Source organism: Sinocyclocheilus grahami, unplaced genomic scaffold (assembly GCF_001515645.1).
Source record: "Sinocyclocheilus grahami isolate Dianchi unplaced genomic scaffold, SAMN03320097.WGS_v1.1 scaffold187.1, whole genome shotgun sequence".
In the NCBI taxonomy this organism is placed as follows: Eukaryota; Metazoa; Chordata; class Actinopteri; order Cypriniformes; family Cyprinidae; genus Sinocyclocheilus; species Sinocyclocheilus grahami.
Window position 1 is genome coordinate 941,177 of NW_015505366.1, and position 15,759 is coordinate 956,935.

At 37.8% G+C, this 15,759-nt stretch overlaps 1 protein-coding gene across 1 annotated transcript in view; it reads right to left on the reverse strand.

Annotated features, from left to right (window-relative positions):
• pik3r3b (phosphoinositide-3-kinase, regulatory subunit 3b (gamma)) overlaps positions 1–15,759 on the reverse strand; it is a 173,741-nt gene that overhangs the window by 60,045 nt on the left and 97,937 nt on the right. Inside the window, exons 6-7 of the mRNA XM_016284731.1 lie at positions 13,902–14,103; positions 11,802–11,887 (exon numbers count right to left, since the gene is read on the reverse strand). Coding sequence (XP_016140217.1) covers positions 11,802–11,887; positions 13,902–14,103 — 288 coding nt within the window. The remainder of the gene's footprint in view (positions 1–11,801; positions 11,888–13,901; positions 14,104–15,759) is intronic.

A 15,759-nucleotide genomic window follows, 5' to 3' on the forward strand; every position in this document is an offset into this window, starting at 1 on the left:
TAAAATTTTAATATTGTGATGTGACACCTCTGTATAGTTCTAAAGATCAGGGATAGTTTACCTAAAAATGAAAATTCTCACCCTTGTCTTGTTCTAATGGCATATACCCTTCTTTCTTTTTTGGACCTCAAAAGTAGGATACTAAAAAAATTCCTGTCTTTTGGCAGCTCCAGGGCTTTTGTGAAAACATCAGATCATACTTAAGCATTTTTGTGCCCCCACTCAGTCAAATTGAGCCCAGGGCATTATGGGTGTTGAAGTTTTTTTTTTAAAGGAATAGCACAGTCCTTCTTCTGTTTTCTCTAGTCACGTAGCACTGATTTAAAAAAAATATCATAATTTTCATAAAAGAAGGAATGGAGTCTTGTGATTGCTATTAGATTATTGTGATGTTTTTAATCAACTGTTTGTACTCTTATTCTGACGGCACCCATTCACTTCAGAGAATTCATTGGTGAGCAAGTGATGTAATGCGAAATTTCTCTAAATCTGTTCTTTAAATTCATCTACATCTTGGATGGCCTGAGGGTGAGGTTGAGTTTCAACAATTGGGTAAACTATTCCTGTAAGTACAGAATAAATGACATACACAATAGCATAAGGCATAGGCATACGGTGTCTACCACAAATTATTTTAACCTAGTGCATGCAGTCAGTTACTAGGTTCAGAGGAAATCATAGTGGCATGTTTGAGTAAGAAGAAATATTACGTACTGGCCCAAATCCACCCTGTCCTCAACAGGCTTATACAATAAACAGAGCAGGACATTCTGAACTCCAGGACCAATTGATACATGGCAGGGTGTGCTATGTACTGTACAACAGAATAATGGACAGGATATTCTTCTAGGGTCCTCATGAAGTGAAGCTCGCTAGGCATAAATTGCCTCTGTTCCATCAGCAATAAGCCATTCAATAAAGCGTATCATGTTGCACATTCATGGCAGGAGCTGTTGGAGATGTCAGACCCCACAGGGAGAGGTGATGCTGTGATGCTAAATCGGCACGCTGCATCCCAGGCCATTGTGCTCAGCCCACATCAGATAAGAAGAGGCTCTGTCAAGGGTTATCTTACAGTACATACAAAAAAAGCATCATATGACCCCTTTAAGACATTTGAAGTGTCATTTCAACCCAGCACGATTGTCATCGTGAGTAGAAAAAAAAGAGTGGGTAGACAACTAGAAAGAAAGAGAGAGACAGAAAACCCTGGAGGAAGAAAATATAGGGGGATCAGAAATAGATACTGAGTGGTTGTGCATGAAACTCACGGGTCAAATCAACTTGACCTTTGGCACTAAGGGGAAAACCGTTCAGAAGAGCCATGGTCATATGTTCATAGCCATGTTATGGTGTGTGTGTGTGTGTGTGTGTGTGTCTGAGGACAGCAGGGATGAGCGAGACAGCTGCTCTAAGCTAAAGGCTATATGCCAGGCTGCCAGATATGACTTCATGGCCTCGCTCAGTACCTAGCATGATATATGCATTACAAATTTCCATGAACATATTTGAACAAGTTTGAGTCATGACCTGTCAATATGCACATCTCCCCCCCCCACCACCTCTTTTTTGTTTTGTTTAACTTCTTATGGTACATTTTGTACCATACTTGGTAATACACAAAATAAACAAATCATTAAAAAAAATTATAATAATAATATCTTAAATAAAATAGTCATTTTAAACATTTGGACATATAAAAATAAATCTAATATTCTAAATAAATAAAATGTTTTATATAAGAAAAGAAAAGAAAAGAAAAGAAAAAAAAGAAAAAGAAAAAGAAAAAAAAGAACAGAACAGAACATTTTTTGGTCATATGAAAAGTAAACTAACCAGGTTTGATCTGGGACCTACCAATATACTTTTTTCCCCCTTTTTTTGTTTACTTCTTAAGGTACTACATTTGTATATAAATTGGTCATAGATTAAAATAAAATACAATAATAAAATACCCAAATGATTAATATTCCAGGCTTACAACAACTTATTGCCCTGAGGTAAAACTAAAATATGATATCAACAACTTAAAAAAAAAGAAAAAAGTAATCAATATCAAATACACAAAAAGCATATAACCAGTATTGCTACTCCTTTGAGAGCAAATTTCATTATCCATGCTTCTTCACTAGGGGACAGGGCAATATATACAGACCACACTTGTGGGTGTGCGCATGTGTGTCTGTGTGTGTATGGGTGTTCATGAGGCACATGTTGACGGGGCAAACAGTGTGAATGTGTGTGTAAGAGCAGGGCTGTGTGTGTGAGGTCTCAGGGCACTGTTTGTGCATGTGTGTGTGAGGCTGAGATGTCATTGTGTTCCTGCTTCCATCTTGCCACCCTGACCATTACGATCCCCCAGCTGCCTATAAACCTTTCCACCCATGAGAGGAAAGGTGAGGCCGCTGTTTTATTGAAATGTGAAGAGAAATTAGAGCTGTTTCTACACATCTCAGCTCAGGACAATATCAGGGCCCATTTCACATCTTTATACGGGCTAACCTTGACCCCCTGCTCTAAGGGCTTGCTAAAGGCCCATAATGTCACACCATTATTCTCCGCAGGCTAGAATGAGATGGTATCGGAGACAGTGCAGATGACCTGATAAACTGCGCTCCACACACTGCTTGGCCACATAAAAGCCGTAAAACCCCAGCTCGGGGCTGAGCCTCGTAAATCACTCCGCATTAGGGCCTCACTCACAGAGGACAAAGCCTCCGCTGCTCATTTATGCAGCGTTGAGCTGAAGTTACTCGTGTTTTGCTAGTTTGACTTTCATCTCTTCGCTCTACTACTCCTCTGCCTCTCAGGTAACACACGTATGTCACGGCAAACATCTTTTGACAGCTTGTTCCTGTCTCACCCTTCATCTCTTCACATGCCAGTTTCTGACAAGCTAACGTGATGATGTCAAACCTAAAGCTCATGGGTTTAAAGGCAACTTCCTGTTATTAATATTTCAGTCTTTAGTGTTATACTACGTACTACAGGCCAGGCCTATTTTCAATAACCAACTAAAAAAAAACAACTAAAAAAACCCCGAAATAAAATAAAATACAAAAAACTTCAACTTATCTTATTTCAGCTAATTGCCTAGGCAGCATTTCTAATTTTTGTTGAAGTACTAAAGTAACTAAAACTGAAAACTAAAACGTAATAAAAACTAGACGTACTACATAGACATACTGTATTTAAAACAAACACGAAAAACTAATAAAAGTGACAAAAACATGTAACAAATCTAAAATAACTGAAAAAATATAACCAAAAACTGTAATAGTATATCAATTATACTAACATAACAGTAAAAAAAAAAAAAGTTTTTACGTTCTTCTCCAGTGAGTACAGGAAATTCAAACTCAAGCTGTACTTAAATTGAGCTTGACTCCCTTGTACTTGCCTTAGTCTATCTCTCTCACACACACACACACACACGCACACAGGTTTGTTTTTATGGTTTATGGGGACTCTCCATAGGCGTAAAGGTTTTTATACTGTACAAACCGTATTTTCTATTGCCCTACACCAACCCTACCCCTAAACCTACCCCTTACAGGAAACTTTCTGCATTTTTAGATTTTCAAAAAAACTCATTCTGAATTATTTATAAGCCTTTTGAATTACGGGGACACAATTTACCCAGCTGACAAGTTTAAAAAGTTACCAAAAGTAATTTCACAACAAAATATCACAGAAAGCTTGCAAGGCATGAAAATACATGTAAAATATATGATATAGCACTGTGAGATATAGTGACTCTCTCAGACTATACTATACTAAAAGTGCTTAGTGTGTCCATAATATGGACATGTGTGCATAAAAAAATCAGAAGTCTCAACATAAAAGACATCAGATTGGGGACGGCGATCATTTTGTCCTTTGCATCCCAAGATCAAATTCACTGATACTCTGTTCATTCCTGGCACATAAAACAATTTCTCTTTGCCAAGCTGAAACCCAGGCCATTTTTCTTTTTTTTCCCTCTCTTTTATTTTAAGCCAATTTCCTTTGTTGGCAAAGTGCCAGTATATCTGCATATGACATTTCTGCATGTATGCGAGTAATTTGTTGTATTAATTGGTCCGGATTGTCTCTCCAACTCTGCCCCTGAAGAGACAGAGCAAGACACAGAGAAAATTGTAAAATTTATGATATAGCACTGTGAGATATAGTGACTCTCTCAGACTATACTATACTAAAAGTGCTTAGTGTGTCCATAATATGGACATGTGTGCATAAAAAAATCAGAAGTCTCAACATAAAAGACATCAGATTGGGGACGGCGATCATTTTGTCCTTTGCATCCCAAGATCAAATTCACTGATACTCTGTTCATTCCTGGCACATAAAACAATTTCTCTTTGCCAAGCTGAAACCCAGGCCATTTTTCTTTTTTTTCCCCTCTCTTTTATTTTAAGCCAATTTCCTTTGTTGGCAAAGTGCCAGTATATCTGCATATGACATTTCTGCATGTATGCGAGTAATTTGTTGTATTAATTGGTCCGGATTGTCTCTCCAACTCTGCCTCTGAAGAGACAGAGCAAGACACAGAGAAAATAAAAAAAGAGGAGGAGGAGAAAAAGAGAGAAAGAGTTAAGGTCGAATAACTGTGTGTTAGGATTTATTTGCTTTTTATGGTGGTATAAATTATTTTGTGACACACACTTACTCACATTCATAAACGCACAAACACATGCTTATACTTTATGCACTACAGTCCACTGGGCCTTTTCTGAGTCTGTACATGCAATTTTTTTTTTCCGCAATCAGATTGTGAGGAAATCTGTTCTTTTGTCTATATGTAAATCTGACCAAATAAATCCTCATGCGTACAGCATATGATGTCATGGCTGAGCAAACACATAATTGGATGAGAGGCAATGAAGTAAGCAGTAAGCTGATGCCAGAGGAACCAATGTAAATTCTTAGTTCATTAAGTGCGTATACATAATTTCTGCGTAAACATACACAAATGAAGTACGCACATGCAAACCAGTCTCCATGATAATGAGCTTTGCATGTCTAAGGAGCACAGACCATAAGCTTTCCCAACTCATATACTGACCACATTTCATATGCGAGCAGCTAACCTGGCAGCGAAAAGTTCACGTGTGTGTATGCCAGATACATATAAAGTAGAATTACTGCCTCAGCACAACAGTAGGACTGTCAGGCCAAATTATTAGGATTAAAATCATCTGCTCATTTTGATAAAAAAAAAACAGCCTAGTGGTAGAGAAACACTCATGAAACAGACCTTGAGGGAAACCTAAAGACCGTTCATATGCGAGCAGCTAACCTGGCAGCGAAAAGTTCACGTGTGTGTATGCCAGATACATATAAAGTAGAATTACTGCCTCAGCACAACAGTAGGACTGTCAGGCCAAATTATTAGGATTAAAATCATCTGCTCATTTTGATTAAAAAAAAACAGCCTAGTGGTAGAGAAACACTCATGAAACAGACCTTGAGGGAAACCTAAAGACCATTAATGCACAGCTACCGATAACAAGACAAACATAAACAGTAACATAGCTGTGCCCTTGGCCGTGTTGTCAGGAAGCACGGTTTAAGGTTCTCATAAAGTGATGGTGAATAACTGCAGACTGGGTATTGCAGTGCCAAAAGCATTTTCATTCAAATTATTATTGTGAAATAAAAGAAAGTTTGGGCTATTTTGAACTTGCATTATTGTGCCGTTTCAAATTAAGCATTGAATGCTCGGTATAAGTACAAATAACAGCTCATCACAGTCAACATGCAGACATACTAGATACTAAATCCTCTTTTTTTTTTTTTTTACAGTCTAGCACTTAAAAGATCCCCAAATCAGAGTCTTTCTTGTCTGTGCTGGATAGTAAGGATTTTTATCTGTGTGTAGACATTGTTCCATAATTTTTAATGTGTGTAAAAGTACTGGGCAGATAGTAATGAGTGTCCTGGCTTCATGCCTGTACTTTCCACACTGGCCATTTCATATCAAATATTTGAGTAAGATTAGGTGGCAAATCGCCTGAAGAAATGATTCAAAATGTGTGTGTGTGTGTGTGTGTGTGTGTTGTCTGCGGGGGTTTACGTGGCTAAACTTTAGAAACCAGTATGTCCCAAGACGTTAGCTAAATCTGACGCAACCTCCCTTTGGGGATGTGCTCATTTGGAAAAATTATTAATAAATAAAGCATGTTTTTATTTTTAATTTAAAAATAGTATGTTTTCTTCTGGATTCATATGTAGGTTAGTTTATAGTAGTTCAAATTCGATTTACATAAAAAAAACAACAGTGTGTAAGTACGCTGATGATTTAATTATAACAAATATATTTTTATTCATGTTCATGTTCACAATTTACATGAACCCTCCCTGTTTTTACAATGCAAACGTGCATGCAATCTAGAACAACGTCACACATCAGCTGTGGCTAATTCTACTCCTGATCACATTGTCAACAGAGGTAAAACTAGCTAAACATCTTAAGATCGTCCACGTCATCTTAATCAGAGCTTGATTCGCCCTGCGCTAAGAGAAGGCAGGGGATCCTTTAAGGAAGATTAATGTGTTTTATAGTGCAACTGAGGCAACCTTAATAAGATTGCTATCTCTTTAATGAAGAAATGGTGTAATCAGAGGGAGAAAGCCAGGAAACGAGAGAGAGAAAGGGGGAAAGAGAGAGCATCTGCTCTTCTTAAGCATTAAAGCTCAGATGAAGTAGTCCATGGCACGTGAGGACAGCTTGGCACTAATATCATATAAAATATACAGTAAAAAAGCAATCCTAAGCATTCTAAGTATAGAATGTCATGAATAGTTCCGGCATTCATTATACCTCATCTCATCTACTCTCATGTTAACTGCCCACTCTCAAGGCTTGAGTGCTACAAATACCCATAATGACCAGGCTTGAGGCCTGTATGACCAAGCAGAATGCCAAATTTGAGCTTGTGCTTGCAAATGACCTTAGATGGATGAAGATAGAGGGCTGTGGAACAAAGGCCACAGAGTGCGCAGCTCAAAGATTATTACATGGTACATTGAAGCATGTGATTGTGTGCAGCTGAGAGGCTGTGGAAGAAAGCACTGGTCATTTTCACTGGGTCATCTGGGACACCAGGTCAGCCAGTGGGGAATTCCATGAGGCTGCAACATGACCTCAGGAGAGAACGTATGCATGTGTGCTTGTGAATATATGGAGGTTAAAGTCAGTGCTTAAGGGCATGACCGAGAACAGCTTTTTGTGATGGGAAACAAAGGCTAGGAGGGACAGAGAAATACACAGAGAGAGAGAGAAAGAAAGAGTAACAGATAGATTGGACTTTTCAACACAACACAAATAAGCACTCCCTCAGCCAAAGCAAAGAAATAAATGTAAAAAAAAAAGTGTCAGCTCAGCACATTGCTAAAAGAGAAAGAGAGAAATAAAGGAAGAAAGAAAGAACTGGAAAGACAATGGTTGAGTAAAAACAAAAGAGAAAAACAGCAGGCCATGGCCTTGAGATGATCTAGAGTTTGGATAGCTTGGTCGATCTGTTTCCAAAACCTAGCAAGCTGCCTCACTCCCTACTGCCTACATAACTTAGCAACATACTAATGCTAAACTCTTTTAAAATGATTACACTTTAAATTTGAGATTTTACATGTGTTTGGTGTTAGAAAACAAACAATATGATACCCCACCATAAACATACGTAGCATACGCTCAGTTAGAATAATAATTTTTTAATCACACTGATATATCTTTTATTAATAAGTGGTATTAAAATTCTGGCAGATTATTATTTTCATGGTATAGTCGATAACTGATAAATGGCCATGAATTAAATTTATATAGGCCTACAATTTTGCATAAATAAATTACAAATAAAACACTACAATCTTTTAAAGTGAATCACCTCATCCCTAGTTTATTTCACCACTCGACATTTCTTTTGTCTTGTCCGCCATTTTGGACTTATTTTTTCACTGAACTTGTTGAAATGCATTATGGGATTACCTTCCCCGCAAAAGACACATGTGAGGCTGCTGTAGAAAGTAAATAAATCAAAGTATTCTAAAAGCCAGCATAAAGTTACAGCCTACTTTTTGTAACCTTTATGTTGGCAGTGCAACTACACTACCAATCAAAAGTTTGAGATTACTTTTTTTTTTAAGAAGATTGATCATTCATATGCAGCAAGGACACATTAAACTGATAAAAAGGATCTAGAGTTTGGATAGCTTGGTCGATCTGTTTCCAAAACCTAGCAAGCTGCCTCACTCCCTACTGCCTACATAACTTAGCAACATACTAATGCTAAACTCTTTTAAAATGATTACACTTTAAATTTGAGATTTTACATGTGTTTGGTGTTAGAAAACAAACAATATGATACCCCACCATAAACATACGTAGCATACGCTCAGTTAGAATAATAATTTTTTAATCACACTGATATATCTTTTATTAATAAGTGGTATTAAAATTCTGGCAGATTATTATTTTCATGGTATAGTCGATAACTGATAAATGGCCATGAATTAAATTTATATAGGCCTACAATTTTGCATAAATAAATTACAAATAAAACACTACAATCTTTTAAAGTGAATCACCTCATCCCTAGTTTATTTCACCACTCGACATTTCTTTTGTCTTGTCCGCCATTTTGGACTTATTTTTTCACTGAACTTGTTGAAATGCATTATGGGATTACCTTCCCCGCAAAAGACACATGTGAGGCTGCTGTAGAAAGTAAATAAATCAAAGTATTCTAAAAGCCAGCATAAAGTTACAGCCTACTTTTTGTAACCTTTATGTTGGCAGTGCAACTACACTACCAATCAAAAGTTTGAGATTACTTTTTTTTTTAAGAAGATTGATCATTTTATTCAGCAAGGACACATTAAACTGATAAAAAGCGGCTGTAAAGATTTTATAATGTTACAAAAGATTTATATTTCAAATAAATGCTGCTCATTTGAAATTTCTTTCAGCAAATCAGCATTTTAGAATGAAATATATAACAGAATAACAGTTTAAATTTTTTTTAAATGTTTACATTTAAATTGCAATAATATTTCAAAATATTACAGAATTTACTGTAGCTTTAGCTTTAGTCTGTGAGCATGAACAGTAGTGTACATGATGCCTTAAAATGCTCACTAGGTTTTGAAACGAGCAAATATGACTCATATATATGTTCAAAAATGCTCTAAAAGTTTAAATTTTTCTGTTGTTTCTCCATAATGTAGAAGAACAGAAGTCCTTGACTGTGACAGAAATACCATAAGAGTGGCTTTGTTTTCCTAAACTGTATTTGCCATTCCCTTCTCCTTGCTTACTTGTATTTGCCCACTTTCCTTTTTGTTTCCTCTCTCACTTTCTCTCTAGAGCCCATGCTAACAGCCACAGTGAATCCATCAGCATTTGACAAGTGCAGTCATCCAAGAGAGAGAGAGTGAGCCGGACGTGGCCCCCAAAAGATCGCTCTTTAAACGCAATGTTTTGCCAACAAACTCTACCAAGCTGGAACATATTAGGGCCAAACTAGAGAGCTGGAGGCGCAGGAGGGGTCAGTTGTTTGCTAAAGCACTCTAGGTACTTTACTGGCTGCCTCCAAAAAAAAAAGAAGTCATACATAAACTGATGGGTTATGATGTGAATGGATGCGTTCTAACCTATTTTTTGCTCTAGTTGCTCTTTTGTGTTTTGTATAAATCACATTTTGGGCTGTGAAGAGGTTCACTCTGCTTGTATGCCACCCATCCAGGTTCCTTTGCCCTCTGACTCCTCTTAATGTACCCTTTAGTGAAAGAGATGATGAAACCATTAGGAAGGAGAGCCTGTGCTCACAGTCTCTGCAGATTCTGAGTTAATTTATCCACACAAATTCACAAGGATGCTCGAGGGCTAGTAGTACTGTGCATGTAAAATATGCAAGTGGAATAAAACTTTTCTATTGTTTCAAATGTTTATATTTATAAAATGAAAGTTATTACACTGCTGATCAAAAAGTGTCAATAAGATTTTCTTTTGAAAGAAATTAATAATTGTATTTATCAAGGATGCAATAAACTGACCAAAAGTGACAGTAAAGATGTTAAAAAGTTTTCAATGTAAAAAAAAAACGTTTTAACGAACTTTCTATTCATCAGAGAATCCTGAAAAATATGTATCACAGTTTCCACAAAAATATTAAGCACCAAAAGTGTTATCAACATTGACACGTCATAAGAATAAATAAATGCAAAATAAATGCAGCGTTGTTGAGTATAAGGCATTTCTTTCAAAAACATTTAAATAATCTTATCAACCCCAAACTTTTAAACATTAGGGTATATGACAGCCAATCGAATTAGATCACTGAATATAGCTTATGAATATAGCTTATAACCCTGTTGGTTCTAAGTAAGGCTCAAGCTTGCCACTGATATTATTACCTCTAGTCTTGCTTTGGGGCTAAGGTTATGACCCCACAGCAGCAAGAGAAGGTCACACCAGGCCCCATAAATCTATGTATGTGTCCATGGGTAGTGCATTCATTAGCTCTAAGTTATTGTCTATCTCACCCCAAACTGAGCCTCTGTGTCAAAGACTGTGTTGACCAACGTTTCCAATTACGTTTTCAAATGCATTTTGACAAACTGAATCACTATTTCTATCTTCAATCTTTGAGTGTCAGAGAAATTGGGTTAATTCACAATGTATATTTACATTGTGAATTAAAGTATTTGTCAGATTTGTTGTGAACCCATATGTTTATCCATGCTTGCTGTTTTAAATCCAAAAATGCTGTACTGCAAATTTAGAAATGAATGTGCATCATTCATAATTGCCAGGGTTTGCTCAAAGTCAGTTGCTTAAGTGCATCAAAATGGAAACCATAAATCCTCCACTGTATTTTATTGTGCTGAACTGATATAATTCACATTTAATGCACTTTATTACAAAAAGCTGAGGCTAATGTTAACCTCCTAGGACTACCTGGGACTCCAGACTATCTCCAGACATCTAATAGGCCTATATTAATTTATATTATGTTGCAGGAAGTTCAATGACTGAAACTCAATGTTTGGATTCTTGGATTCAATGTTTGGAGTGTCAAGCCAGAAGATCCAAAACAACAAAGTTTCATCAGGTCTGGGTGGAGTAAAAAAGCTGCATCAATGCAAGTACCTATAGATGCAAGTATCGTGAACTGTTACTCATTATTTTAGCCCTCACAAGCTTTCCATGAACATTTACTAAGTACACATCAACCAATCACTTTTCTCAACCTCTCTTCCTTAAACACACACATTTAGGCCTACATCCACAGAAGACACTACTTTCAAATTTACTTCCAGAAATGTCCACCCTCAAAGACATAGAAGCATGACTTGTCTGGACAAAATCTATTAGAAACAATTAATACATAATTAATATAATTCCATGCTGGGGGAAAAAACAGAAAACACTTAAAACCAGCCTAAACTGGTTGGCTGGTTTTAGTGGGTCACCCAGCCTGGTCATAGCTGGTCAGCAGGCTGGTTTTAGAGGGTTTTGGCCACTTCTTTAACTGGTCAGGCTGGTCTTAGCTGGCAGGCTGGGATACCAGCTGGAACAATTAGCTAAAAAAAGGTTCTTGATAATTAACAAGTTAGCTATCAATATAAATATAAAAACCCACTGGGTTCTCAAAAACTGAAGCCTGGGGTGATGCAATAAGCTTACAATCACATAGTCCCAAAAGTGAGTTTTTAAAAATATACAAGGTATACAAATAATAGATAATCCAAGAAGACAAACCTATACTCTAGAAGATTAAGAACCTCATTTGATGTCCTACCTGGAGCAGGTTGTATCTCCACTAGACCTCCAACCATGATAAGTGCCTCAAGAATTTTCACATGATGTTCTGGGTTTACATCCGCACTGGAGAGAGAGAGACATTTTAAGATTAAGTATATAGTCACATCATGGTGAAAAGTGACGTTGAACCTAAACAAATGCTCTAATAACTGCAAGTCATGAAACCACACACACACACACACACACACACACACACACACGTATACAGTACAAAACACAACAAGAATCAAGTCGGTCATAATCTCACAAACACATAGGTCATGTCTTGAGTTGCAGAGGCTGATCCACGGGTGAACTGCTAACTGCTTGTTTACAGTCAAAACTTGTTTGGATTTTTAGAGGCGAATGTTCATTTGTTCATGTATTCAGCTGTAATTCAGGTCCTGTGATGCCTCAATGACCTCAGGTAGAGTGTGAAGCTGATGACTAACCAGAAATGACTGTTTGAGGCATAATGCATTCTCTCTCCCTCCTTTCCCTCTCACTGCCTGAACTGCCCCAGAGCCATAAGACAATTGACAGGCTGCTAAGAGCAGGGAAAGTCCCACTGGAGTCTCTTGGCAGAGGGACAGGAAAGCAGCTCACAATCGAATAAGAGTGAGGCGACTTAATGGACTAAAATGTGCTGACTGAGTTAGCAGTGACTCACTTGCACACTACTTTTTATTATGTGCACTAAATTCCTTCATTCAGGAGGGCACTTTATAGAGGGTGTGATGTCATCATCTGTTTAACTGTGATGAGATACAAATCTCTGAAATACCAAACTAGCTAAAAAGTACTATGGTACATATTATATGGACATTTATTATTAAAATGCAAAATAATTTAATAACTCAATAAAATACTCAATAAATATTTCTGATTATTATTAATTTGTGGGCAACTATGGCGTACCTCTTTTCCACAGTCACCCTGTGGTAATCATGATTTATTTAACCTGTGGCATAAGGAACATTTGTAAACAAAACAAAACAAAAAATCTATTCCATAGTTAATAAAAATGCAACAATAATATGATCATGTATTATAGTCTGATACAGAGGTCTGGTACATAATAATAGTCAGGTTACATAAATAGTGAGTTATCAACATTCACTCTTGGTACACTTCAAATGGCAAGTACAAGGGATTGTAACATAGTGCAACTCATTTTAATAAGCATTCCCATCTGTTGTATGTTATGTGCTGTTCCTCTCATGAGATTGTACTTACAGCCGAGGGACAGATCAGGAATAACAGCTCCCTCATCTCTTTCTGCTACACTTTAATTATACTAGGGGAATAAAGATAGGCTACGACATATGTTCAACTGAGCTTTCTGCTGAAACAAAGAACATGCATGTACATGTAAGTGTAAATGTGAGCATGTGTACGCTTTCAGTCATTTTTATAGAACTGCAAGAGAATTCAATTCAATTCAAGTTTATTTGTATAGCGCTTTTCACGATACAAATCGTTGCAAAGCAACTTTACAGCAAATTAAGTTTCTACAATATTTAGTGGTAGCTTATCAGTGGTGACTGTCAGTTAATGTACATATGGCCGAAACGTACAGAAAAATCTATTAAAAACTTAATCAAACAGACGATGAACACTATTAACAGCAATTATTATATAATGCAATCAAACAATATATATCATATATATATTGAAGGCTCAGGAAACCTTTGCAGGTGTTTTGAGTTGATTAGCTGATTGATATGTCACCATATTCTAATTTGTTGAGATAGTGAATTAAACATATGTTTCACGGTTTTCACTAAAATGTGAGCTGCACAACCATTTTCAACATTGACAATATCGCATGTAACACTAAAAACTGGATTTATGGCTGCTGAAAATTCAGTTTTGCCATCCCAGTAATAAATTACATTTTAAAATATATTAAAATAGAAAACAGTTGTTTTAATGTGTAGTATTATTTCACAATGTTACTGTTTTACTGCATTTTTGATGTAGGCTTGGTGAGTATAAGAGACTTCAAAAACATATTTCTGAAACTTTTGAATGGAAGTGTGTCTTGAAGACTTTTCATGAATGTGGATTTCAATTCACAACAAGTTATTTACAGTACCTGAAGTGGTTGTTTTTAAAGATGGCCTCGCTGTAGGCCAGAGCCAGAAGCCTGGGGCTTGTCTGAGCTGCTCCACCACTTTGGGCCACCTTACTTAGGTGTCGGGTCAGATGAACCAGGAGCTGGTGGTTAGCCTGAGGGACACTAGGAGAGTCAAGGATTCTTTTCAGCTGTTGTCCACATTCCTCCATGCTTTGGGTTTCTAAAAGAGAGAGAGGGACTATGTTATAAAGGGCATTCAAATTGAGCTGATGGCACCACAAAAACACACACAGCTTTGACTATCCTGATCTATGATGGGAAATGGAAGCAGACAGAGAATAATTTACGTAATTTTTGTGGTTTAAACGATTAATCTAAATAGAATACACTGATAATATTGAATAGTTGTCAATGGATAAGATGCATTTAGCAGCCAGATGATGCAGTACCGACATCTACCAGCAGGGACTAACAAGCTAAACATCCATCCTGTGGTTTTAATAATATAGGTGTAACTCATCTGAACTCAGACAGCAGCATTGAACATTGGGGCACATTACAGAACCCATGACCTGGGACTGAAAAGTCAGCTCAGCAGGAGTTAAAGTGCTAGCCTAACATTGCCCTCGAGTCCATTGTCTATGAGCACCCACAAGGACAATGCAGTTATTGCGATAGCTTCCAACATACTGATCAAGTCAAGTCAAGTCTGCTTTATTGTCAATTCTTCCACATGTACAGCACATACACACAGAGAATTGAAATTGCGTTACTCTCAGACCCTTGGTGCATACAGATAACATAAATACAGATTAAATACAAAATACAACTATACAAATATACAAATATATTGTATTTGCCATCTGATGAGCTCCTTTGAGATGAGGTTTCCCACAGCAAAAAGGCCAGCATCTGTGATTCAGGCTTATTTTGAGCTAAAGTGTGCCCTGGTGACACAGCTAAGAAATTAGCATTTTATCCCTAAGTCCCTTACACACAATGAATATCATTGTGCCAAGGGAACACAGATACAGTACGGATATCAATGCGAGATATCATCCAGTCTGGAAAGTACAGAACAAGGGGGAATTCTTTATGAATTAAATGCTGATATCGCTGTTTATTCACAATGTATGCCTGGTAATAACTCTAGTCACCATCATTTGATGAATAACTGCCACCATAATTGATAAAAAAGTACACAAACATCTCTTTTAAACAAAATTTTCTATATGCTTTTCCACATGCAACCTTCAAGGACTTCAAAAATGAAGGAATTTAATTCATAGACGACATACGACGATATTATTTTGTGACGAGCGTCCCGAGCTCACATCAGCGTTGCCCTGGAAACGGACGAGGAACACCTGCACCCGCTCATCATGGGCTGATTGGTCACAGCTGAGAGTCATCAGCCCACGGCCAGATAAGCCGCGTGAGGCCCGAGGAAGGGGAGAAGAGATGGTCTCCCAGAAGCGGAAAGCTAACGTGTTGTCTCCTTTGCATTACAGAAACCAGCCCGTGACCAAGCAGCCCACGCACGGACTCCCTGACACTGGATCACGCTCACGGAGACGGCTGGCGGAGGTCAGCATCCGCCAGCAGCAAATAGTGGAGCATCTCGCCGCTCGACAGGGGGAAACTGAGCAGGAGGTTGCCGCCCTCCGTGCCGCCGCCCGCCAGCGCGTACCGGTACCAGATCCCCGGGTACAGGTGGCCCAGCTGTTGCCCAAAATGACCGCCCATGATGATGTAGAAGTCTACCTGCAGATGTTGGAGAACACCGCCACGACGGAGGGCTGGGCTCGCGACGACTGGGCACGAGCGCTGGCACCCCTCTTAACTGGGGAAGCCCAGCGAGCCTTCTTCAGTTTAC